This window comes from Pipistrellus kuhlii, unplaced genomic scaffold, assembly GCF_014108245.1.
Source record: "Pipistrellus kuhlii isolate mPipKuh1 unplaced genomic scaffold, mPipKuh1.p scaffold_m20_p_11, whole genome shotgun sequence".
Lineage (NCBI taxonomy): Eukaryota > Metazoa > Chordata > Mammalia > Chiroptera > Vespertilionidae > Pipistrellus > Pipistrellus kuhlii.
Window position 1 is genome coordinate 23348554 of NW_023425416.1, and position 27170 is coordinate 23375723.

Genomic DNA, 27170 nt, shown 5'->3' on the forward strand with positions numbered 1-27170 from the left:
TACCACCTTAAATGCCGTCTTCAGCTGAAGAGAAAGAAGATGCTGGGCTGGGCTGTCAGCTATGGGAGGCCACCTGGGAGAGTACGGCAAACCAGGGCACGGTTGCTGCCGGTCTGCGTCTCTGTCTTCTGCATCGATGGGAGTGTCCAGAGAGAAGGTCCCCTTACAAATGGGGATCACGTGTACAAATGGAGAGGCCTTTTACCGAGGGCCACTTCGAGTTGGTTTGCTGAGCTGCTCCCATGGCTGCTGTTCCTCAAAATTAACCAACCTAAAGTAATCCTATGTCAGAGACATTTTGGTGTGACAAATTCTGTTTTCCTATAGCTCTTAGGCTACAAATTTGCACAGCACATTGCTATACTGAATAGTGCTGGCAACTGTAACACAACAGTATTTGTGTAATAGGTTGCCCTACCGGCCTTATGATGGCTACTGTATCACTAGGCAATAGGAAATTTTCAGCTCCATTACAATCTTATGGGACCACCATGGTAAATGCAGGCATTGACTGAACTACTGTTATAAATTCTAAGGGAAAAGGTAGGAAAGTAGAGGTTATAAATTATTATTCAGAGAAATTCTATAGACCTTGCCAAGTAGCAGAGCAAGTCCAAGAAGGTGACCAAGTATTCCAGTGCTATTTAGTCCTGTTGAAAATCTTCAGCCCTCCCCTTATGGCTCAGTGGGTTGGTTGAGTGTCAACCTATGGACCAGGAGGTCATGGTTTGATTCCTGGTCAGGGCACATGCCCAGGTTGTGGGCTCAATAGCCGGTCAATGACTCTCTCCATTATTGATCCTTTCATTCCTTTCTCCCTCTCTCTGAAATTAACAAAAACCTATTAAAAAAGAAAAGAAAAAAAAAAGATTCTTCAGCAGCACGTGGCTGCTTAGAGGCAGGCTCTAAGGAAGAACTTCATCCAGGAGTCTTATGGCTTCATCTAATTGCAATTCATGACCAGTAGATTAAGAGAGGCAAGGGATTTTAGAGTAATGACAAGAGTAAAAAGCCATGAACTAAGCTTGATAAGAAGGGAAATAGGGGGATTGGCTGGGATAAAAAAGGCCATGGTTTGAAAGTCCCAGTGAGGCAGAAGAATAGTGAGGGAAAGTTAAATAAGCAAACTAGAAGGACAGAGGCTGTGGTAGGGAAGCCTCACAGTGATTTTCGCAATGGAGTCCCACATGCTTAAGGAGGGCTGTAAGTGTGCAGCCAAGGAAGAGGTCAGACAATCAAGAAACAAGAGGCCAGGGCATTTGATGATTATTCATGTGATCATATGAATGTTAATACCATGGAATTAGGACAAGCAAAAAAACTGGGCCCAAGGCAGGAAAGATTTACAACTTATTAACTCCAAAAAACTCAAAATAATACATAGATTTCTTTTCTTCTTCTTTTTTTTCTTCTTCTTCTTTTTTTCTTTTTAAAGATAAGCAACTTTCCTAGTCCTTCCCACAAGCACAACACTGGATGCAAAAGATCCAAATACTTAGAAACATTATCTACACCAATAAAAGAGAAACATGCAAATTGACTGTCACTTCATAATCCCCACCAGCCAATCAGGAGAAGGCAAATTAAGAAGGCAAAAAATGGAGGCGGTCCCACCCCCCAGCCTCTCCAGGCTTCTGGGTAGCACGCATGCAGAGCGGAGCAGCCAGGCAGGGGAGGGAGCTACAGAAGCAAAGACTCCGGCAGGAGTGAAGATGGAAAGCGGTGGCCAGAGCAAAGGCCTGGGTCCCGGGTGCCGGAGGGAAACCTGTGCCGGCAGCCAGGGGAAGGAAGGCCTATTGCAGGAACCTTCGCTTTAACGGGCCTCCGGTTTTATATAATATAGCTTTGCTCTACTACTCAAATACTTTCCATCTTAATGCAGATATAAATGTTATGTCTCAATAAACTTACGTACTTCTTATAAGCTAAAAAAAAAAAATTAAAAAAAATTAAAAGCTTGTTTGGCTTAGACCCTTAAGTCTTTCCATAAGTTAGAATATTAGAATATCATGACTAATCATGAAATTACTTATAAGTCCTTAGTTGACTGTTTGACAAAAAAAAAAAAAAAAAAAAAAAAAAAGGCAAAATAAACTCTAAGAATGATGTTCTCAATGTAATCATAATTTTGTATTAGTTTCCATAACAACTAAAAAATTTTAGTTCACTCTAAGAAAAAACACTTACGCTTTAGAAACTTCTTAAGGTCTTCAATATATCCTTCATAGGACTCTCTTTTAGATACACTAAATGAATATTCCAACGCTGTCACTGGTTTTGGAAAAACCGTAAGTCCTATAAAGAGATAAAAGAAAAAGGGGTAAGTTAACTATAGTAAATTCCTTCTCTCTTTCCTCTTACTCCTAGAAGGACAGATCTCAGTAAGGCACATGAAAATTTGTGTTCACAGGTGGGTTGAAACTATCAAGAACTTCCCATTTCTGACTATTAAGGTCAACATTTACAATGAAGAGAATTCCAAATCCTCAAAGACATCTCAGACCAATTAGATACCTCTCTAAATCTGATTGGCTACAATTAATTATAATTGCTCTGTTCCTTAAAAGATGCAAGTTTTACTTTGTACTTTCTATATTCATTTTTCTATAAAATATTTTTAGGTTTTGCCTACTTGTTATTAATATATGGAGAAAAATTTTAGCAAATTAAATCTAAACACTTTTGTCATTCAAATTACAGCTGTATGGGAACATTCATTAAAAAAAAAAAAAAAAAACTTACCTTATTCAGTAAAAGAGGCCTATACAATTTTAACTCTATGATTAAATATTCTTCCTTTCATAATAAACATTGCTCTATAAAATGTTTCTCATACTGAATTTGGAGTAGAAACACCAAAAATTTATCAGGAGTCATCACCCTTCTGTATAAATCATGTTGCATGAGTTTATTAACAGAAAATGTAAGCATTATTTATCTGTAAGCAATATAAACAGGCCCCTAACTTTAAGCTTTCCTCATTTAAAAAGCATTAGATCACAAGTCCTGTCCATTGTTTTTATGCACCTAGTTAACACCTTTCAAATGCCTTTTTTTACAGACCCCTCTGCAGGGTAACCATCCTCAAGAAAACAAATAATTTTGTTAGTAATTTTGTTAACTATCCTGTAATCAATGCCCAGAGCCTTGCTTTCTTCCCCCTTCTTGTAATCTTCCTCACATTCCCTCCTTAAACTGCAAACTATCATTCTGGGGAACATCTGAGATCTTGCTTCCCACCAATCCCTTCAGTTTGAGCTAAAATAAACTCTTACTAAAATTCTCTACAGGTGTGAACGTTTCTTAGGTCGACAGTATAAATAAAACCTCTGACCATCTAATGTAGGGTATGTGTATGTCGGGTAGTTTGTTTTTCTTAAGATTTTATAGCAGGAATGAGATATACTATGCTGCAAGTAAAACAGTAACAGAGTCAAGGCAGCTTGCTTGTAACTATACAAACACCTAACTTTTGCCCTGGCTGCTGTTGCTCAATAGTTAGAGCATCAGCCTGCAAACCAAGGGTCTCAGATGCAATTCCTAGTCAAGGGAAGGCATGTACCTGGATTGCAGTTTCATTCCATGGCCTCCAGTTGGGACAAGTTCTGGAGGCAAACAATCAATGTGTGTTCTCTCTAACCCCCTTCTTCCCTCTCTTCTACTCTCTTTAAAAATCAATGGCAAAAATAACTTTGAGCCTAAACCGGTTTGGCTCAGTGGATAGAGCGTCGGTCTGCGGACTGAAAGGTCCCAGGTTCGATTCCGGTCAAGGGCATGTACATTAGTTGCAGGCACATCCCTGGTGGGGTGTGCAGGATGCAGCTAGTAAATGTTTCTCTCTCATCAATGTTTCTAACTCTCTATCCAGCTCCTTCCTCTCTTTAAAAAATCAATAAAATATATATTTTTAAAAAATAACCTGGGGTGAGGATGAACAACAAAACAAAATAAAAAAATAAAAACACTTAACTTTTAAGAATCCCCCCCAATAAAACATGCAGATTTCTATGTTATTTTAAAATTGTATTACTTTACATGACTAATTTCTAAGAGAATTTTAAAAAGATAATTCAACTTAAAGAAAACTCTGTATGAACATCTAAAACTGAATTTCTGATACCAGCTACTTCTGAAATTGTCTAGCAATGCTCTCAGAGTCCTAGTTCCTGCTATTTAACAACCTATTTGAAATTCTTAAGAATCTACAGCAGGAGAGTGCAGTACAGCTGCGTTTTGACATAGTAAACTCTAAATAAAGACCTTAGCTTACCCCAAACAAAGAACAATAGAATGTGAGGTCTATAGTAACTATTATCTCTTTCCAATTTACACCATTGGGATATGAGTGTGTGTTATGTCTATAGGGTATGGCTAGGCAGTACCTGTTTATGTTATTTACACATACATACATACATACAAACCTGCACACCAATTTGAAACTAGCATTTTTTTTTTAAATAAAACACATTGAAATGATGGTCATGGTTTAAAGAAAAAAACCACACAACTTAGAAAATACAAGTATAAGAAAAACAAAAATTGCCCATAATCCCTTTAAGAGGAGAAAATATTGTTTAGCAAACTAATGGATAGCCACCTAATATTACACACACACACACACACATTTATTTAAAGTAATGATACAGCCGAGACCGGTTTGGCTCAGTGGATAGAGTGTTGGTCTGTGGACTGAAGGGTCCCGGGTTCGATTCCGGTCAAGGGCATGTACATTGGTTGCGGGCACATCTCCAATAGTGCAAGAGGCAGCTGATCAATGACTCTCTCATCGATGTTTCTAGCTCTCTCTCTCTCTCTCTCTTCCTCTCTGTGAAAAATCAATAAAATATGTTAAAAAAAAATAAAATAAATGACACATTAAGTACCATAATACACTTGGTAAATAAGTTTTAAGAAACTGTTTACTTAACTATATTAAACATATTTTCTGGTTATATTATTTATGTAATTATAAACAGAGTTTAATATTTCTGAAATAGATCAGACTATGTTCAATGGTAATTAACAACTTTAGCAAAAAACTAATTATCTTAGAATTAGTCTAGGTTGAAAGATAACAGCTACGATGAGAGATAAGGGAAAATTAGCATGGAGCTCGTCTGATACTCATGCAAATAAACTGAAAGGGTTAAGAATTATTTATGATGTTTTAACAAATACTAGCTGCAAACAAAGGAAAAACCATTAAGTAAACTGAAGAAAAATAGTTGGGGAAATTGGTTCAGTTTGGCTGCTGGTAGGGTCAGAATCCATGCAGTGAGCGAGGATCCAGATCTGGGCTCCTGACTTGGCACTAAATGCTAACTGGGTAATTCTTTGTTGTGGTGGGTGGTCCTGTGCACTGTAGGATGTTTATTTAGCAACATGCCTGGCCTCTCCACTCACAGTGGCACCGCTCTGGTGTGACAAACAAAAATGTCTCCAGACACTGCCCAATGGCCCCTGGAGGGCAAATGCCTGCTGGAAGAGAACCACCGTTCCAAACAGAAGCCTCCGGCTAAATCCCCACCTCCTCAGGCCTGCCTGCCATCCAGATCCCACCCCTCCGTTCTGGCACATTAGTATTTCCTATAAAAATTGCCAGCACCTTGAAGACAAGGGCCATATCCAACAAAGGCAGAGCTAACGGCAATCAAAGACTGTTTCAGCCCCAGCCAGGTAGCTCAGCTGGTTAGTGTTGTTCCAATACCCTGGCCAGTGTGGCTCAACTGTTTGGGCAACATCCCTTGCACTAAAGGTTGCTGGTTGCAACATCCCGGTCAGGGCACATGCCTAGGTTGCAGGCTAGATTGCTGGTGGGGCGTGTGCAGGAGGCAGCAGATCAATGTTTCTCTCCCTCCCTCTTGCCTCTTCTCTCTTGAAAATCAATTTAAAAGTCTTTAAAAAAATAAAAAGATTCCCAGCCAGTGTGAGCATCGATCCATGAACCAAGACTGGGTCTGATTCCGGTTGGGGCTCGATCCTGAGTGTGGGGCAGGCAGGAAGCAGCCAATCAATTATTCTCTCATCACTGATGTTTCTATCTCTCTTTCTCCCTTTCCCTTCCTCTCTGAAATCAATAAAATTTATATTTTAAAAGAAGGATCAACCAATGAATGCATAAGTAAGAGGAACAACAAATCATTTTCTTCCTCCCTCACTTCTCACTAAAATCAATAAAAAACAAACCAAAAGCAAAACAACAACAACAACAAAAAACAGAAAAAGGAAAAGAGGGCTTAAATATAACCAAAAAACAGGAAGACAACATGATTTAAACAATGTTTCGGTTAAGATTTTTTTTCTGTATTAAAGTATCCTGGAGTTTTTCCCCCCCTTAAGATTGTTACAAATAAAGTAGAATCCTTTTGTTCTCAATTGATGTATCATTATTTAATATTTACTACTTCCATACTAAGCAATTAAACCATGAAGCATGCATTTTATAAGACCAAGGCTCTGACCTGAGTTAGAGCCAAAATATATACTTTATAAGTAAATTAATTCAGGACAAAGTGAACCTGCCACACGTGTTCATTAAGGTCATTCATACCTATAATTACATCAGTCAAATTTGGCTTTACTATAATTCTCAATATTTATTTCTGCTTACTTCTGGCAAAGGACGTAAAATTTATCAGCACAGGTCTTTGTATCAGTATGTAAATATTAAAGGTCTTTGTATCCGTAAGTAAATATTATACAACAAACAAAAATCAAATCGTTCACATTACCTAAGGCCAAGGTTAAACTATCTTATCTGCTATGTAAAACATTTGATAGAGATAAAAGCCACAAGTGCAAGCTCCTTACCTGGACTAGAAATCTGGTCTCGATATTTTGGAACTTCATCATTCAGAGTCTGAAGCATAACCCACATTGTGAATGTGAAGAGTGCAGCCAGGAACCCATAAAAGACTAGGTAGAAGAGCAAGATCAAACCTGTAAAAGAATATAAAATTTATGGAATTTTGGAAATACACATAATTGTGTGTGCATGTGTCCAGATAAAAAAACAAGCCAACCACGGCAAGGCCACGATCCCAAGCTTGCCATGCACACAGCCAAAATGTCTCCATATTCAGAATATGAATTTGCCCAAGCAAGGAGTATTTCAGCAGGTAGCACCCACCCATCATGTGATCCCCTCCTCTCCACTAATACGTCCAAGTACAAGTAGCTTCTACAGAGCATTCTCTAGTTCAAGGTCAGAGCTTTAACTTCCAGCACAAAGGGGAATGTTTCCCAAATTGGAACTTGATGCCCTTCAGAACGATAAAAGATGCTTTTAGGTGGGACAAATCCAATCTGTACATGTTTCTTTAAGTGGCAAACAGAAAAAAATTAGTACATCAACCCATATTTCACACAATAATTATTTGCATTAAGTGTTGAAAAGTGATTTAAAAGTAGCCAGGAAATGTGTAGGAAGGCAAATCATGAAGATGGTATCTCAATGAATATTGTTTAGGAAACACTGGTTGAATGGAAGGCTCATGCGAAAGTGAAGAGGACAAGGCCAGAAACAAGCACCCAACCAATGGGATTCACTACTCTACTGCTGAGCACAAAGCAAGACATAGCAGATGCAGGTCTCAACAGTAAGGGCTTAATCTTCTTTCCTTCACAATCTGAAAACACTATGAGAGATCTATCCTAAACCGTGACTTATTTTGAGAACACCTAAAAATAATTATTTCTCTCAAATGTCTATATTTGAAATTCTAATGTCAGATGTAGTCAACATCAGAATTACATATTATAATATTACAGTCACACGTTTATACTTTAACATTTAAAAATTGATCAATGAATACTGAACAAATCCTCAGGTATTACAGTAGTAAAGAACACTTAATTCCTCACTGTTGATTAACATCAGTTTTATTTCCCACTTGTAACAGCCTAGTACTTTGTTTTCTCACTCGATTCTAGCAGAGGGGCTAGAGCAGGGGTTCCTAACCTGCGATCTATGGGCTTCCTCACCCCCAATCTCTAGCAAGGACTAACTTCAGTGTTTCTGAAGTCTTCTATAATAATATATTTCTAAATACACACCTGTCCCCCTGCCTTCCAGCAGCTCTAAATGTTCTGATTCTCAAAAGACTCCATTCTCAAAGCAGATTGTGGCAAAAACTAGGTAACTTTTATTTCTACAGGCCAGGAAACTGCCTCCCTTTCCAAGTAACGGGGAAATAGCACACTTTCATTTTAATTTAGATTAGCATTCCCCCATCCCACCCTGCCCCAATTACCAGGAGGCCACAATAGGGAGCGGGAGGACAGAAGGAAGAAAGGAGAAGAGCATGTCACCTTCAGACAGCATCACTTCCCTACCACATGCAGCGATCCTGTTGCAGAAAAAAAAGGGAAGACCAATCTCAATGAAGTGATCAGTAAAGTACAGAAGGAAAAGAAACACATGCAAAGCCCAAAGGCTAGTTTAAGACATTAGAAGAGAAATGAGTCTTTCAGATCTAGATGTTTGTTGGAGCTACGGATAAAATTCTCCACATTGCAGACCAGAGTGAACAAATACATAAATTTATTGAGTGTGGGCTGTGCTCCAATAAAATCTCATACAAAAACAAATTGAGGATATAATAGTTTGTCAACTAATGCGGTTGATATTAAACTGGAGAAGTTCCAAACAAAAGTGCTGAGTTTAATTATTTAGCACTGTTTTTACGTCACCTCAAGATTTTATGATACCATTTTCAAAACTTGATTTTAAATTTCCAGGAAAAATACAGTAAATAAAATTTACAAACATGGTTACAAAATAAACAAACAGACAGCAGACATTGGTAAGTTGTATCCAAATATGGTTCCTAAAGAATCATTACACAATGAAAAATGTGTTCAAACTTCCTATAAAGAGTTAGGTTCATAACACAGGCACACAAATTATTAATAGCCATGTCCCAAGTCTGATGCCATATACTTGTGCATTAAGTTAACTTTGAACGTAGGGAGTGTACAAACAAGTAAATGAGTAGTTTCCAGCACTGAAGCAAGTGCTCCTAGATTAAATTTAACATCTAAAAAGTAAAATTAATCTCATTTATAAATCTCATACATGAAAAGACGACAACACTTCACCTCCTCTCCCCTAGCAACAAAAACAGAAAATAAAAACAGAAATTGTAAATTGCCACTCTTTCAGGGGTAAACTTGTAGTTAGATACGCAGATGCAGTTTCCTGATGGGCTTAACACAGTGATGGAGACCAAGCTGGGGTGTCCTAGGTGAGTAATGGGCAGACTCCTCGTGGGCCCCGAGGGAGGTTGGTACCCAGAGGGAACTGTACCTTGTTATTAGACGGAGCCCTGACCTCCAGGAAGAGAAGAGGGAGCGGGAGATTTGAGTTCAATGATGAGGTCAGTGATTTAGTCATTCCTACCTAGTGAAACCCCAATAACCACTCTGGACCCTGAAGCTTAGAGAAGCTTCCAGGTTGGGGAACCCATAATGGGGTAGGGGAAGACGAGGTCTGAAGGCTTCATCATGTATATAGGCACACTTCCTAGTGAGATGCTGTGACCTGACTCCCTACTCCTGCAAACTTCTTAGTTACCGGAGAGCAGACACCAGAAAGACAGCGCCTCTCCTCAGAGAATTCTGATAACTAGAAACTACTTCCCCTTGGCAAGTAAATTAGCATTCTGTTTCCAGTTTTAAAATGTAGAGTAGGGGCAAATATAACTTAAAACAAAACAAAACAAAACAAAACAAAACAATTACATGGGCCGAAACCAGTTTGGCTCAGTGGTAGAGCTTCGGTCTGCGGACTGAAAGGTCCCAGGTTCGATTCCGGTCAAGGGCATGTACCTTGGTTGCGGGCACATCCCCTGTAGGGGGTGTGCAAGAGGCAGCTGGTAGATGTTTCTCTCTCATCGACGTTTCTAGCTCTCTATCTTCTCTCCCTTCCTCTCCATAAAAAATCAATAAAATATACTTTAAAATAATAATAATAATAAACAATTACATGGGTAAGTACAAGTTTAAAATCCTTTCATGTTTAATTTTTAAAAATAACTTTTTGTTGAGGTATGATTCACATTCTATACATCTATTAGTGGAATTGCTAGGTAACTATGTGTAGTCTTTTGAGTAAGTGCCAGACTGTTTTCCAAAGTTTTTTTTTTTTGTGTACAACAGGAAATATTTGCTTTCGGAGAACAAGAAAAATAGGTTTATTTGCATTATGGTTATTAATTTGTACAGTTATTCAGTCTCTGGTAAGTTAATATTCAAGAAAAAATATTAATTTTATTAAGATGTTCTATTATTTTATGTTAACAATTATTAATTTCAGCCCTTTGCATTCAGCATGTCTCTATTGAAATAAACCTACATTTCTATAAACATTGAAGATTTTGGGTTTTTTTGTGGCCCACATAAACTTAAACCTTGTTTATTTGGCCCTTGTTAGCCTTTGAGTTTGACATGCTTGTCCTAGAAGGACTGGTAAAACACCTAAAGGAGTTTACATGTGCTACCTATATCCTCAATGCTGTGACAAAGTCAAAATACAAAGAGGAGGACCACAGAACCAATTACAAAATATATGAGAAAAAACTAATCCAATGAAGTATCAAATCCAACAAAGTAACTAACACCTGAGAAAAACTGGGTCATAACAGCAAATAGAGCAGGGAGAGAAGTGTACATATAATTAAAATATAAACCAGAAGGTGAAAGGATGGTATTTTAAAAATCAGCTTTCGTATTTTGATGCCGAGGGGTGGAACAATGAACTTCTCATACCCTCCTGGTGGAAATGTACCAAAACAAAACACAAAGCTATTTTATAAAGCACGGACCATTTTTCTAAAAAGTGGGCAAACTATACCTATGATAAAATTCAGCCAATATATTCCTAGATGTCTGACCAAGAAAACAAAAGCACATGTTCAGTACATAAATACTCACTGATGCTTTATTTATAATCACCAAAACCTGCCAACAACGCAAATGCACATACCAACAGATGAATAAATTCTGCCTTATCCATACAATAGAATACTATTCATTAACTACTTCTTAAAATAATTATGCTGAATGAAAGAAGTCAGTCCACTCCCTCCCAGAGTACACATACACTGCATGATTCCATGTATTTAAATTTTGAAAAAGCACAAACCAGTGTCAAAAAGCAGATCTATTTTTACCTATAGACCGGGAGAGACACAAAGGGGCTAGAGGAAATTTGGGGGACATGAATATGTTATTATATCGATTATTTTCATGAGCACAGTGTATTTATGTGCTTATATGTGAGTATATTACAAAACTCAAGTTGTATACTTTAAAGACCATTTATCAATTATACCTCAATAAAGCTATGGAAAAAAGCAAAAACTTGAAAAAATTAATTTCAAGAATTGACCAAAGAAAAAAATATCAGCCGGGACCGGTTTGGCTCAGTGGATAGAGCGTCCACCTGGGGACTGAAAGGTCCCGGGTTCGATTCCGGTCAAGGGCATGTACCTTGGTTGTGGGCGCATCCCCAGCAGGGGGTGTGCAAGAGGCAGCTGATGGATGATTCTTTCTCATCGTTGTTTCTAACTCTCTAGCCCTCTCTCTTCCTCTCTGTGAAAAATCAATAAAATATATTAAAAAAAAAAAAAAGAAAGAAAAGAAAGAAAGAAAGAAGAAAAAAAATCAGTGAGCTGAAGAATCAAACCAATGTATTCTACAACACTGGACAAAACAATAGAGGGGGAATGCATGTATGGAAATTGTTGAGACGTGGGAGCCAGAACCAGAATATCAACAAATCTAATAGGAATTCCACCAGGAAAGAGGATGGGGAAGAATGCTCAAAGAAATAACAAATTTTGTATCTAGATTGGCAAAGACTCAAAAATATTGGAAAACATTCTGTATCTAGACACAAATAGGTGATATTTCAGGACACCAAAAATAAAGACAAAAGTTCTTAAAGCTTCTAAAAAGATAAAACAGGTTACCTATGGCAAAGAAATATAACAGATAGCAGATCTCACTAAGTAAAAATGAAACAATATGTTCCAAACTGAGGAAAAATGATTGTGAACTAAAATATCAATCTACCAAGAAAACAAAAAAACATTTCCAGATGTACAAGGACTCAGAATTACCACCCTCAAATCCTACACAAAAGAATCCTATCCTATACAATAAAGAACTAACATGCTAAATTAGACCTGACTGTAGAACAATCTTCTGGAATGACCAGTGGGCTGCGAGGCAGCTGGGGCTGCAAGGGCCTATTCTTGCATGAATTTCGTGCACCGGGCCTCTAGTTGGCTACATAATACAAAAAACCCTAAGTGGGAAAAGGTAACCTCAAAATGATACATGCCACTTGCCTAAATTTAAAACACTCAGAGTTATGGAATTCTGTAAATCTATGCATAAAGTGTGTTTTTTAATGGATCATAAACATACAAAGTAAATTCATAGTGATTACCTTCTGAATAAAAGAGGAGTTAGAATTTCTTTCTTAATCAGTTCTAAGAAATATTTATATACAATAACTTTAATTGATTTCAACTGCACAACTCTAGTGTATGTTGACTACTGCATAACTTGTGAAATCACCACTACACTAAAAATGCAGAACACTTCCATCACCTCCAAAAGATTCTGTGTTCTCCCTGGCAATCACTATATCCCTGAGTCAGTCAATTATTTTTTTGTCACTATATTAGTTTGTATTTTACATCTAGTTAAAAATTTAAATTTGTTTCAATTTAAAAACAAACTAAATTCCCAAAATAGTATTATAGCAATATTTTAGTAGTAGTCTAATAATAATAATAAAAAAAATTCTGCAAGTGGGTTTAAAAGATTCCATTAAAGGCTATTTATAGAAGAAAATCTAAAATTAAAACATAATGGTTGAAAATAAAATGGCTCAAAAATAAATGTAGATGTGGTATTTTTACTGCAAGCAAACTAGAATTCAAGTCAAAAAGCATTAGTAAGGCAAAAATATTTTGTATCAACAAAATGTAAATAAAAATCAAGACAGCATAATAGCCATGAAGCTTCATGATGCTAAGTGCTTAAAATATATAAAGCAAAAGTAGAATTACAAAATTCAACACTATCAAAGTAGAGATTTTAACATACCTTTTAAAAACAATCCTCACCTGAGAATGAATGAATGAATGAATGAATGAATACACACACACACACACACACACACACACACACACAGTGTGTGTGTGTGTGTGTGTGTGTGTATCCCCTCCCCAGGATATATTTTTCTCACTAATTTTTAGAGGGGGTGTGGAGAAGAGAGGGAGAGAAAGAGAAAAATGGGTGTGAGAGACACATTGACTGGTTTGGGCCTCCCCACCCCATCCCACACCACCACCACAACAGACCAGGGCTGGGGATTCTGGAGATTGAACCTACAAAAGATACTTTATCTAAATTCAAAGTAAATATAATTTTTAAAAAATCATAAACTTCTAAATAATCCTTGGATTAAAAAGAACAATACGCCGGGACCGGTTTGGCTCAGTGGATAGAGAGTCGGCCTGCGGACTGAAAGGTCCTGGGTTCGATTCCAGGCAAGGGCATGTATCCCTGGTGGGAACATCCCTGGTGGGGGGTGTGCAAGAGGCAGCTGATCAATGATTCTCTCTCATCGATGTTTCTAACTCTCTATCCCTCTCTCTCTTCCTCTCTGAAAAATCAATAAAATATATTTTTAAAAAATCTGAAATACTAAAAATTCGAAATAATAATGTAGTCAGAGCAGAACATCAAGGAAAATCCATACCCTTCCATGAGGTACTTATTAAAAAACAAGACTAACATGAAAGCCAGGATTTTAAGTAAAGACTAAAATATATTCAAGGAAAGTGAGAGATTGAAGATAAAAGCACCATTTTAATACAAATGCAAAAAAAAAATCAATTTTCAAAAAATACTATTTTCTACACATACATGTTTTATAAGTTACCTAAGTGGTTTTTAAAATATTTATATTTTTATTGATTTCAGAGAGAAAGAAAGAGGGATAGCAAGGTAGAAACATCAATGATAAGAATCATTAATCAAGTGCCTCCTGCATTGGCCTCACTGGAGAATAAACCTGCAACATGCGCATGGCCTCCTGGTTCATAGGTTGATGCTCAACCACTGAGCCACCGTGGCAGGCACCAAGTTAGCACTATGTAAACAGCAAAAGGGAAAGCACTCACACAAACCACACGTTTATTTCAAACACTTACATAGAGCTTACACTGGAGATACAGATCAACAAAATATAATATCCAGGAAGGAATCCATATAAAAATGAGTATTTGCATGTAACAAAGCTGGCAAATCATTATCAGTGAGGAAATATATTGGGGTAAGTGATTACAAACAGCCCAAAAAATCGTTAAATTTGTGATGATGTTCATTTAAAACAAGGAGAATTTAAAAAATAAACTAATTAAGAGACAAAATAGAGTAAAAAGATGAGTGACTGAAAAGAAATGGAAACTGAGTAAACATAAAAATATGCTAAGTTGCAGTTTTTAGAGAAATCGGAAATTAAATGAACCAGATACATACCAGCATCCCATAAAACTGGCAACATTTTTAAAGTGATAATGACCAAAGCTCAGAAAGTTGAAAGGAAACAGTTTCTTTTATCTGCTGCTTGTGGGAATATAAACTAGTAAACTTTTTTAGAGGATAGTCTATTAATAATAAAAAATAAGCACACACACACACACACACACAAAAACAAAACAAACAAAAACACTACAAACTGCTGATTCCATGTCTCAGCATCCAACCTAAATAAATAGTTGCACACTGCAGCAATTTTACAAGAAGAAAAAAAAAGGAAAAATCTAAATATTCATCACAAAAAAAATACATGTATTTTAGATATATATATAACTACAATGTGGAATATTATGCAATGATTCAAAGGGATAAGATAAATCTGTTTACTGACATGGAAATATGGCAAAGACATAGTAAGTGGAAAAAAACAAAGAACAAATTCTAGAAGGTACATTTTTCCTATTACTCATATAAATGTAGAAAAGAAAATTACGTATTCCTATTCCTATAATTTCTACACACACATATACACACACACATATATAAATACATTGAAAAAGGACTGATAGGAAAATTGATAAACAATAATCTTCAGAAAAGACTCCATGATTGGGGGGAGGCAATCAAGAGAAACACAAATGTATTCATGTATTCCTTTTTCTCCAAGATTCAGTTAGGAATATTTACAAATATTCAGAAGAGTTGAACAAAATGTAAAGATCCATAAGCCCACTTTAACTCTCTATCATACTTATACTAGAGCACATGTGTCAAACACAAGGCCCGCGGGCCAAATCCGTCCCACCAGGCCTTGCAATGTGGCCCACACCGCGCTGTCATCATTGCACTCCGCTGCATTTCCATCACAATGACAGTTTATGACTGTTCAGTAAACCATTCGGCCCGAGATTTAGGCTGGATTTTAGATTTTGGCCCCTTCTCTGATTGAGTTCGACACCCCTATACTAGAGGCTGGGAGCACAGGGGGTGGGGGTGTTCCTCAGTGGAACCTGTACCCTATCCATTCCAGGGGGGATTGTCCGACCTCTCTCTCGCAATCCAGGACCGCTCTCTCCTAACTGCTCACCTGCCTGCTAACTGCCCCTAACCATCCCCTAACCATCTCTGCCCCCACCAGCATAGCTTTGTCTAGAATAGGGGTGTCGAACTCAATCAGAGAAGGGGCCAAAATCTAAAATCCAGCCTAAATCGCGGGCCGAATGGTTTACTGAACAGTCATAAACTGTCATTGTGATGGAAACGCAGCGGAGTGCAGTGATGACAGCGCGGTGCGGGCCACATTGCAAGGCCTGGCGGGACGGATTTGGCCCGCGGGCCTTGTGTTTGACACATGTGGTCTAGAAGGACGTCTGGAAGGATGTCCGATTTAATTAGCATATTACCCTTTTATTAGTATAGATCATATATATTCACCATTTATCTATTTTTTTAATGCATTTCAAGTTGCAGATGTCAGTAGACTTCACCCCTAAACACTTCAGCACCCATATTAACTAAAATTGAGAGAAAAAATTACATTAGTGAAACATACAATTCTCTAATGTACCAATAGGTGGCTTCTGACAAATGCATTTCCTTATGATTCAACCCCCTCTCAATCAACCCCATGCCATAAAGGCAAACACCAATTTGGGCTTTTCCCCATCATAGGTGTTGCTTGTTTTAAAATTTTGAGGTGAAATAATATAGTATGTATTCTCTTTAGTAAAGCTTTTTTACACTAAGCCTTTTTGTGAGTCGTCCAGGTTTTGTGTTACCTGTAGCTAGTTCCTTTTTACTGCTGAGTAGTATTCTATTGTGTGGACATACCATTTGTCCATTCTTCTGCTGATTCAGGACACTTGGGCTGTTTCCAGTTTGGAGCTACTATGAATATTCTTGTACAAGTATTTTAATATATGTTTTCATTTCTCTTGGGTAGACACACATAGGAGTAGAGTTGCTGGATCATGGGGGTAGAGGTATATTTACTTCTGTATGAAACTGCCAGACCTCTATTGAAAGTGGATATAGCAAGTATTATATTTTAGAAAGTATTACAGTTAATTAACAGTGGTTACCAAGGGGAAGAAGCTAAGGATGACAATAGACTTACTGATTATCCACATCTAAATTGTAACAATGCAAACAATGGTATTACTTTTGTTATATGAAAAGAACAAAGAGTCCACATTCCACTGAAGACCAGGTTCAGGTTTCTGAGGTCAGCCCAGACTACTCTTAAGTTCTAAAGCAGAGGTCAGCAAACCATGGCTGCTGCTGGTTTTTGTAAATAAAATATTGAGAAATAGCTAGGACCATTAGTTTTTATATTGTCTATGGCCACATTAAAGCTACAATAGCAGAGCTGGGCAGTTGCCACAGACGCCATGAGGCTGGCAAAGCCTAAAATATTATCTAGTCCTTTAAAGAAAAAGTTTGTCATCTCTCGTTCTAAGTCATTTATATAAGTTTTGTTTCTCATTTCAAAGTGACATTTGAAACTCTCATGCAACTTTTCTCTTATAAAGGAAGCTAAGATTTTAAATGAGTTTTCTAAGCTAAGATGGAGGTGTGGAACTAACATTTAGGTCTACATTCTGAGTCCTTGTCAGATCATCTTCTTAGTATATTTATGTACTTCTAAGATTCATAAGATAAAAAAAAAGTATTTATCCCAACAGGGGAATTATGCCTTCATGTACAAGTATGTATACAAATAAGACTTTCAGTGTGCAGCTGTACGAAGTGACCCACAATACTCCCAACTTTAGCCCAAGCAATAGGTGAATCACAACCTGAAACTAATTAAATGACAATTTGCCCATAAAAAAAAGAATAAGGGGAGCATTTGAAACTGTGCTCCTCAGCATATAGCATAAGTTTGGCTCAAATAAATGCATAAACATTCTCTTAAAAAGTAAAAATAAGGTGTACTACGTGCTAATTGTTGTAGGGATATAAAATGTAGATGTACATCATACTCTGTGAGAACACCTAGTTAGTAGGAGCAATATATATGTAGTTGCAACTTTAACCCAGGATACAAAGTTTTAGGTGCCATATGAGAAAAATGTGACACTATTTTCATCTGGGCATCATCAGAGACAGCTTAGGTAGGGCATGGCTGCCACTAAAACTAGGTCTGTGAGTAGGAAGGAATTTGTGATGCAGAGAATGGCTGGGAGAGGAAAGGAGTAGGGTTTCCATCTACACCCATCTGACTAGGATACGTGGTGAAAGGGAAATAGGGTGGGAAATGACAGGCTATAAGGTTGGGAAAATTGAGTTTTAAGACAGTAAGTAAGCCTGGAATGCCAGACCGTCTGGAACTTAAACCTTCTGAAAGCAGTAGGGATCCATAGATTGGGGGGAACAGGAAATGGCATGATCGAAGCTGCAGCCTTAGAAATAATCCGGTAACAGTGAGGTTATACTGGTTTAGGTCACAATGAGTACAACTGACTCCTTGGATCTTTTTGGGGATGCAAATGAGTTAAGAGCCAACCTTCTTAGAGTCAACAACACTATTGCTTTTTAAAAAGCTGGAAAGGCAATGGTCTATGTTAACTTGGAATAACTTTTAAAAAGTCACAAAAGCTCTTTATCTGGTGCTTTAAGATTTTTAATCAGAGAATTTATAAGAAAAGGCATGACCAGATCTTGATAAAGGGGCAGAGTTTGGTGGGAGTCTTAAAAGCTAAGAAATTTCTAACAGGTGGTTACTAAAATGAAGCTAGGAGAAAATTAATAACCCCAGGCTCCCTGAATGTGTGCTCTCACAAAATTGTGGGTGGGGGAGTGTAGATGTGCAAGATGAGTAGGTCAGATGTTTGAAAATGGAATTGGCATAATTTGGCCAGGTTTTAAACCCAGATGACAAAAAGAATACTGATGTTGTTTTTCAAAAATTGCAAATAGCCCTAGCCAGTTTGGATAAGAGTTAGAGTGTTGGCCCATGGACTGAAAGGTCCCAGGTTTGATTTTGGTCAAGGACAGGTACCTAGGTTGCAGATTCCACCCCAGCCCTGGTCAGGACGCATGCAAGAGGCAACTAGTCAATGGAAAAATATCCTTGAGCGAGGATTAACAACAAAAACTGCAAATATAGGAGCAACACAGAACTGCAGTGGAGGAAGGGGAAAGATCCAATTAGGCACTAGAATTAGCCAAGCCTCACTCACTCAGGTTTATGGGATATGTACAAAGCAACTGGAATCTGAGAGATAGATGTTAAACCAAGAAAATCTGTGAGTGATCCTTGGAGTTGTTTTATGAGATTGCAAAGAAAGACCAAGAAGAGAAAACAAGGCCAAAGACACCCGGGAAATATATGATTAGGAAACAGAAGAAGAGCAAACAGGAAGGAGCCAGGAAAGAAATGAGTAGAAAAGTATGGAGTTGGGTAAGAGTATATATACTAAGGGCCACACTTTATGTGCCAGTTGCTAGCCAAAGAAAAGTACCTCATGCTTTGGACAAGGGTCGGTTGCAAAGCCATACCTTACCATGGCACCAGCAAATACTAAAAGGAAGTCATAAATAAGAGCCAACTCCACAAATGACTCAGTAAGAGGTGACAGATATGTGGGAGGCTAAGTTTGAGAATTCTTTTCAGAAATATTAGTAATAGCTGATATTTCTCTCTACTGAAAAAGAGAAAATGATACTATTAATTAAGCCCTAATTAAGTTTGAGAGCAAGTAAGCTCTAAGAAAAAAAAAAAAAAAAAAAAAAAAAAAAAAAAAAAAAAAAAAAGGCAATAAAGCAGGAGCCGGGAGGCCTGAATAATAACGCTGGTTCTGTTATTCTAATCAGATGCAGGACCAAGGTCACAAACCCAGCTAAGTCTCCAAAAAGAAAGTGGAAGCTTCTTCAGAACACTGAACTTCTATGAAAAGCCATCAGTGCTATAGCAAAAAAAAAGTAGGGGGCAATGCCCAAACCTTGGGGGAAGTGTTACACTATGATACACCAAAACCACCCAGGACTTTAAAAATATGTTACAGAAGACTAACTACATGGGAACATTTCACAATAGTGTTCATTCATTCAATGCATTTTTATACATCCTAAATGCCAGGCAACAGGCTAGGTATTAGTGAATTAGGATGAGTAAGACATGAATAGCAAGTTTATAAATGGGAAACAGGTCATAAATGCTATAATAGAAAGTGCCATTATGGGAGCACTTGATCCAGTCTTAAGGCAAAGAGGGTTTCAAAAGGTCTTCCAGAGAACAAGCTACCTAAGCTGGTACCTGAGTAGCCATGCCAAAGTGAAGGAAAGAGACTCAGGATCTAGGACACTATGGAGTTTCCTAGGACAGAATTATGTGGAATGGTAGAGATGACAGGAGAGGAATAAGTCAGAGAGATTATAAAGAGAGCCTCTGAGGACAATGGAGATTTATATGAAGAGGTGCTATGAAATGAAACATCCAACTAAAGATTTCTAACATTTGGAAATCTTAATATTGGTTATAATATAAAAAAGCCATGTGGACTAGAGAGGCAAATTTGGGAGTCCTAACACAGAGATAAAGCCACCAGAATACATAAACTCCAGCAGAAATGTGGAAGGTGCCCACAGAGGTGATAGAGGGCCAAGGACACCCCCCACCACATCAACCTCTAAAAAGGTGGCAGAGGAATAAAAACGTTACCCTTAAATATTAAGTGATGGAACTAGGCATCTAACTGTTTATTTAAAATTTTTATATAGTATACATTTAAAATTTTTAATTTACATGTAGGAAAGACTATTAAAAATGTTAACAGCCCTAACCAGTTTGGCTCAGTGGATAGAGCATTGGCCTGTGGACTTAAGGATCTCAGGTTTGATTCCAGTCAAGGGCATGTACCTTGGTTGCGGGCACATCCCCAGTGAGGGGTGTGCGGGAGGCTCTCTCTCCCTCTCCCTTCCTCTCTGAAATCAATAAAGATAATTCTAAGTGGCTAAGATTTCAGGCGATTTTATTTCAACAAAATAAATGCATTTTAGAATATAATATAAATTTATCTTTCAAAGTTAAATGGTTTTTCTTCCTATTACACAATCAAGTAATAAATGACTGGTTCCTAGTCATTTATAATGATAAAGCAAGAACAAGATAGAAGGGTTTTTAAAATTCTTTTAATATAGCTAATTTAATACTATATTATAAATTTAAAATTCAATTGCAAAGAAAGAAAATTATTTCAGGGGTTGGGAAATTGCCTTTTAGTAACAGTAAAGCACATATTACAGTAATTGCAATAGTGTCTGGACACAACACAAAAACTTATCACTTTCCCCCCCTAGCCTGTCTCCTGCTGGGTGATGGCTTAGCATGCCTCTGCTGTTACTTCTGCCACACTCACCAATGACCTTCATTTATAGGCTGCACACAAGGTAAGGCAAGTCTATTACTTTTCCAATGGTGCACAGATCTGTAAAGTTTAATATGTCACATTCCACAGGACAAAGAACAATACCACAGAAAACTATGTAATACTGGGAAAATAAACACACTCGCCTCTGGGAACCCCTATAGTCAGACACCCAAGGTGAAGTGGTGTCTGATATCCAAAGCAGAGCATTTACTGAGGCATGACCACAATGGGAGCGGCTGACTGAGATAATGGCACTTCATTGCTCTATAATCATGAAAAGAGAAGGCACATGAACAAACTATAGGTAATAAATAGTTTGAGTCCAGAATCTTGATTCTGCTTGTACATCAGTAACTCGAGTTTTAACTTAATCCCATATAATAGAGAGCTAATATACTAATTAGACCAAACAGCAGAACAACTGCCAGGCAGGGGCTTCAAGGACCCAGGCCCTTGCACGAATTTTATGCAATGGGCCTTTAGTAGTAATATAAAGCATCTATTAAACTTACTGACCTTAAACTAATGAATTACAAATAAGCCCACAAGCAGATGTCAGTAGAAGAGGTCATGTAATGCCATAGTTTTTCTGGCCTTGGAAGGCCCAAGGATTCTGTCACAAACTCAGTGAATTTTGACAGTCAGATCTGTGGGTTCAAGTTTCTCACCTATGAAATGATGGTACAGGGCGAGGTTAGTGGTTTTCAAGCTTTTCTGACTCTGAGCCACAATAAGAAATACATTTTACATTGGGGTATCTATCTATACAAAATACAGAAAAGTTTCTTTGAACAGCATCTTTCCATAGATAGACTGAATTTATTGGGTAGAATAAACTTTGATATTTTTGCCATTCTATTTTTATTATTTTTAAATTGCTGTAATTGCACTAGCCAATTTGGCCTGCAGACTGAAAAAGTCCCCAGTTCGATTCTGGTCAATGGCACATACCTGGGTTGTGGGTGCAACCCCCAGTACGGGGCATGCAGGAGGCAGCCAATCAATGAGTCTCTCTCGTTATTGATGTTTTTATCTCTCCCTTACTCTCTGAAATCAATACAAATATATTTAAAAAATAAATAGCTGTAACCAAGTATAAGATATTAGTCAGGTATTCGAGTGGTTATTCAAAATCCTTACATCTAACACTTTTAAATAAAGCAATGTGATGTAATATGCAGTATTTTCACTGTATCTCAAATGTAAATGGCAAGCATGTATGCTTTTAATACATCTAATGGCCTTACGAGAGGAACCTCAGATTACAGGACAAATGCACTGAAGACTACAATATAAAAAATAAAATCAGGAGCATCTTAAATGAATGTCTTTATAAAATCCCTGGGGTAGAGAAGGCCTTTCTTTACACACCAGTAGATCCAACAACTTTACAAAAGATCAAAAAAAGATGTTAGCACTCCCATCACCATTTACATTAAATTCAAAAGCAAGTAGAAAGAATTTTGCACAAATGAGTTTTTTACTTTTAAAAGTTTAACATGTTTCCAAAATGCAAAAGTTACATACCGGCATATTATACTTGGCCTAGATATTCCAACAGAAATATCTCAAGGATACAAGTTTGTTAACATGCACACATAAAGATAAAGGGAATAGGAGGAATGACCAGTACATACACTAATGCATTAGTTTAAAAAAAAAAAAAAATCAGGAGTCACTTATTTCCCCCTGTGTATCTCCTGTGCATGCATGATGTATGCTTATTAATAAACTTGTTTAAAAAAATCACAATACATCTAACCATACCAGGGGTGGGGAATGCCTAGCACAAGAGCCGTATAAGGCCCATGATTTGGTCTAACCCTGCCAAGGCATTAGGGGTGAGTTAATTAAATGTTTGACCAAATATAGCAGGCTAGTTTTTAAGTTGATAACTTTGTATGGCCCTCAAATGTTGTAATAAATATCCAATGGCCCTTGGCAGAAAAAAGGTTCCCACCCCTGAATTATACAATAGGACACTAACAGGCCATTAAAAATGGTGATAAAGATCTTTATTAACATGGGAAGATGACCACAATAGACTCAAAAGATTATAAAACACTATCGTGTATTTTTGTTAAAAAAAATGTTACAAAAATTTCTCAACTCTGCCCAGTTACACACCTAAATACTAATTAATAATGGGCATCTCTGGGGTGATGAGATCAGTGGATCACACAATGCCTCTCTGAACATTAGAACAAGACACCTCCTTTCTGCAGGCAGACACCCATGCTCCAGGGCACACAGCCTGGTGAGCTGAGGGTGGATTTCAGCCTCCACACACCACTCCCCCTTGGAGGGATGCCCTTAAATTGAGATAATATGGATAATTGTCATCTATTTGTGCCATTCTGCACTGGCATACTATGACTATAATAAACAGAAATTTGCTTGACCAACATAATACTTATATTTTCAATTTTGAAAAAAGGTCATGCCCCCATCCTGTTAAAACTAACCCCAACTTGACTTGTACTGCCCTTATAGAATGCCCTACCTTTTGAATAATTTGTTCATGTCATCTATTTAAATGCATATACAAATAACTCTCTACCCAGCATCTAATAAAAGGTTAGACATAGGAGAAGAAAAGTCATGGTGAAGATACTTATCACTGGAAATGGGAAGGAGTGAGGACAGGAGGAAGGAAGTTAATCTACAGAAGCGAATCCCTCTAAAAAATTCCTTCAGCAAGAGTTACTAGACTCTACAGAAACAATAATTGTCCACCCCCCACCCCCCCTTTAACTCTAGATGCAAGATATATGTCCTCATAACACTACTGGGTTCCCAAAAGACAGCCATTTAAAATAAGAGTTGTGAGTGATCACCATGCAGTTAGGCAAGGCATCTGTAAAATAATACAACCGCTGGCCTGGGATTAAAGGAGAATTGGGTTCTTGGCTCGGTGGAATATGTAATTTTACACAAAGCACAATCACAACCTCTCCAGATCTCTCTTTTTTTTTTCCTCCCTCTCCTCTAACGTGGGGGTTGGGCTAAAAAAGCCTCCCAGGCCCCTTTCGGCTGGTGATAGGACCTAAGCCATCTTTCCCATCCACTCTGGAGGCGCCGATCGCAGTCAGCAGCAACAGTTTATTTTCTAAGCCATGCCTTATTTCCTCCTCTTCATGCTTCTCTTAAAAAAAAAAAAAAAATGGGCCCAAATAATTCTCAACTCTAGAAATTTATTCTCACTCAGAAAAAACACACACAAAAAAACCCACAAAAAAAACATCAAGAACCACTTACAAAATATTTTCCAAAAGGCCCACAAAGAGTAAAATTCGTTTGCTTGATTTAATTTTTCGGGGGGGGGGGGAGGCACCCTAGAGCAGCACTGCGCTGGTGGACGGCTTAAATATTTCTTTTAAAACAAAGAACTCATGCCTAGAAAAACGGCTAAGCTATACACACTCATCACACGTTTTGAAGGCACAGAAAAAAAACCCACAAAAAACATTGTGCCATTCAGATAGGATTTACTCCCCCCCACCAAGAAACAGGTTGTTGTTTTTTTTTCCCCCTAAGAAAATCCCTGTAGTTAAAAAAGAAAAGAAAAGAAAAAAGGAATGTGTCTTTTCACCGCCCAAACTCAAGTGCATTTCCGTGGACGATGCACTTGAGGGATGAACTCACCGCGGCGTTCATGCAACAACCCACACGCCGAGCACTCCCTCGCGCTCCGGGCCGGGGAGGCGGCGGAGTCACAAGAACGCGGCGGGAGTGGAAATTTCCTCTCGGCGGGCGCGGGGCAGGGGCTGGCTTCCCCGAACCGCTCGCTCGGCGCCGCTGGCGCCTCCTCCAGGGCCTCTCCGGGCCGGCGGCGGCGCGCTCCGTACAAAGGAGGAGGGAGGCCCGGCGCTCGGGCCCCCGCACGCTCCGGGCTCCGGGCTCCGGGCCCCGGGCCCCGGGCTGGGGTCCCGGCTTCCGGCGGCGCAGGCGGCGGCAGGCCCGGGCGGCACGTGCGCTCCGGGCCGGGAGGAGGAAGCCGGCGCGGGAGGGCCGGGGGCTGCCCGCGGCGCCCGGGGCTCGGCCGTGGCCGGGGGGCGCCGGCCCTCCCCGGTCCCGCGAGAAATGAATGGGCCGCGCGCCCCGCCTCAGCCCGGTTCGGAGTCCGGAGGCCCGAGGCGAAAACCGCTGCGGGCGGCCAAGGCGGCTCCTGGGGGGGCGCCTCCCGGTGCTCGGGGAGCCGCCTCCCGCTTCTTCGGTCCCATCCGACCCCGCCCGGCACCTCCCGCACCTCGCGGCCGCCCGGCCGGCCTCGGGCGCCCCCACCGCCGCCCGCTCCGCTCACCCCAGCTCTTGGCGGTGCGCCCCAGGAACGCTCCGGTGGTCGGGTTGTAGAGGAAGAGCTTCCACTCGGCCAGGCTCTGTTGGAAGGACTTCTTGTCTTTCTTCGTCATGGTGTGCGCGCCGAGGGCGAGGGGAGCGGCTGCCGCGGGGGTGGAGGCGGCGAGGAGCGCGGAGGCGCGTCCCGGCTCGAGCGGCGGCGCAGCCCGGCGACGGCGGCAGAAGGTGGAACGGCCGAGGACACCTCCTCACTGGCCGCGGGCGCTCGAACCGACTGCGCCGCGCGCCGAGCCGGGCGGCCGCTGAGGCCGCGGGAGCCTGACGTCTCCGCCCGCCGCAGCCAATCCCCGCGCCGCTTGCGCCCGCGCCGCCGCTGCCGCCGCCGCCGCCGCCGCCGCCTCCCCGCCCGCGGCTGGCGCAGCCCCAGGCGGCGAGGACGCCCCGCCCACGCCGCTCTAGCCCCGCCCACGCCGCCCTAGCCCCGCCCCCTCTGGTTCCGGGCCTGGCTTGGGAACGCTTCGGCCCGTGAATGGAGGAACTCCGCAAAGCGGCTTTACAAATCTCGAAGGCTCACTAAGAAGCAAATGCATAATAAGGAGCCAAAGGCGGCGTCCCCCACTCGCCCGTTTCTCGGGAGGAGGAGTCGGGGGAGACGCTGTGGCGGCCGTCGTCGCGGCATCTCGCCTGCGGCGGCGCGGAAATGGCCTGGGACGCCTCGCCCAGCGGGACTCAGCCCTGCGCTGCCCGGTGCGGAGCTCTCCGGCGTCTCCAGGCGCTCTCCTCTGGGCTCTGTGACGTGCCTCAGACAGGCTGCCTGCACAGTGTATTGTACATGGACTGTGATGCTCCCAGAAGGGCCGTCCTTGGCTTTTCCGACGGGCGGACGGGGATTTCATTCTAACTATGCCAGCCTTCATCAAACGGAGTGCAGTTTTCTTCCAGATTGGTCACGGAAGTCAGCACGCAGGACCTACTTTCCCCGAGGTGCCCGCCAACCACAACTCCTTTGCCTTTTCTCAGACATGAGGCGCCCCTTCTCCGATCAGTGTTGATGCCTAAGGAACGCGCCCGGCTTCCCCGGTTTTCCACGGGTCCTGGACGCTCCCCGCGGTCGGGGCTGCGGGTGCAGTCCACCTTTTCCGTCACGAGGGGGAGCTGACGAGTACCGTGCCCTGCGACTGCTGGGACAGGGTGAAACGTCTTCAGGAGTGTGGGCAGAAGGGGCAGGTTTCTGGAAAAGGACATGCAGCGCTGCCTCTGTGTTTTGTTTTTCAATACTAGCAAATTAAAAAGTACAAAAAAAGAAAGGTAGCACGCATCGTAATGTTTGGAATGGTGCATTGTCATCCATCTAAAAACGTGCACAGCCTGCCAAATGCTAAAGGATGTCTGACATTTCTCCTTTCCTCGCTTTGCTTATCAAAACTAGGAATTGGGAATTACATCTCCCACAAATGGAAAAGAGATAGAATACAGTATCATAAAGTGCTTCTCCCCCACCACCACTCCCTACACACACACACACACACACACACACACACACACTCCCCGGAATTAGAAGAGCTAAATTTATAATTATGACCTTGGGAATAAGCAAAATCCAGTTACTTTTTAGTCAGTGACATCAAAAGATTTGTAGAAGCATTTTGGAAAAACTGGCATGAAATGAGAAGAAAACTAATATTGATACAGTTGATAATAGGTCTTTTAGTTTTTGGTAAACCGGAAGATGCAGAGTCTGGAATAAAATACAAAACCCATCTGCTTTATTTATTTGGGGGGGAGGGGTGTGCGCTAATAAACACAAAGAGAAATAATTACTTTGCACACACAAAGAGCATGGTAAGAAATGAAATAGTGTTTCAAAGATATTGAATACTGTCAGACATTAGTAATTTGCATATTTTAGTGGTGATTAATATGATTCATTATTTAGTG

The 27170-nt window shown here is 40.0% G+C and overlaps 1 protein-coding gene across 2 annotated transcripts in view; it reads right to left on the reverse strand.

Annotated features, from left to right (window-relative positions):
• Positions 1–25500, reverse strand: part of ATP1B3 (ATPase Na+/K+ transporting subunit beta 3) — a 41653-nt gene extending 16153 nt beyond the window's left edge. Inside the window, exons 1-5 of one of the 2 annotated variants that reach the window (XM_036431260.2) lie at positions 25237–25362; positions 9062–9108; positions 8311–8348; positions 6811–6939; positions 2188–2295 (exon numbers count right to left, since the gene is read on the reverse strand). In XM_036431260.2, coding sequence (XP_036287153.1) covers positions 2188–2295; positions 6811–6939; positions 8311–8348; positions 9062–9078 — 292 coding nt within the window. In that variant the 5' untranslated portion in view covers positions 9079–9108; positions 25237–25362. Of the gene's footprint in view, positions 1–2187; positions 2296–6810; positions 6940–8310; positions 8349–9061; positions 9109–25236 lie in introns of both variants that reach the window. The other variant, XM_036431259.2, reaches the window with a different exon arrangement.
• Between the last annotated feature and the right edge of the window lie 1670 nt (positions 25501–27170).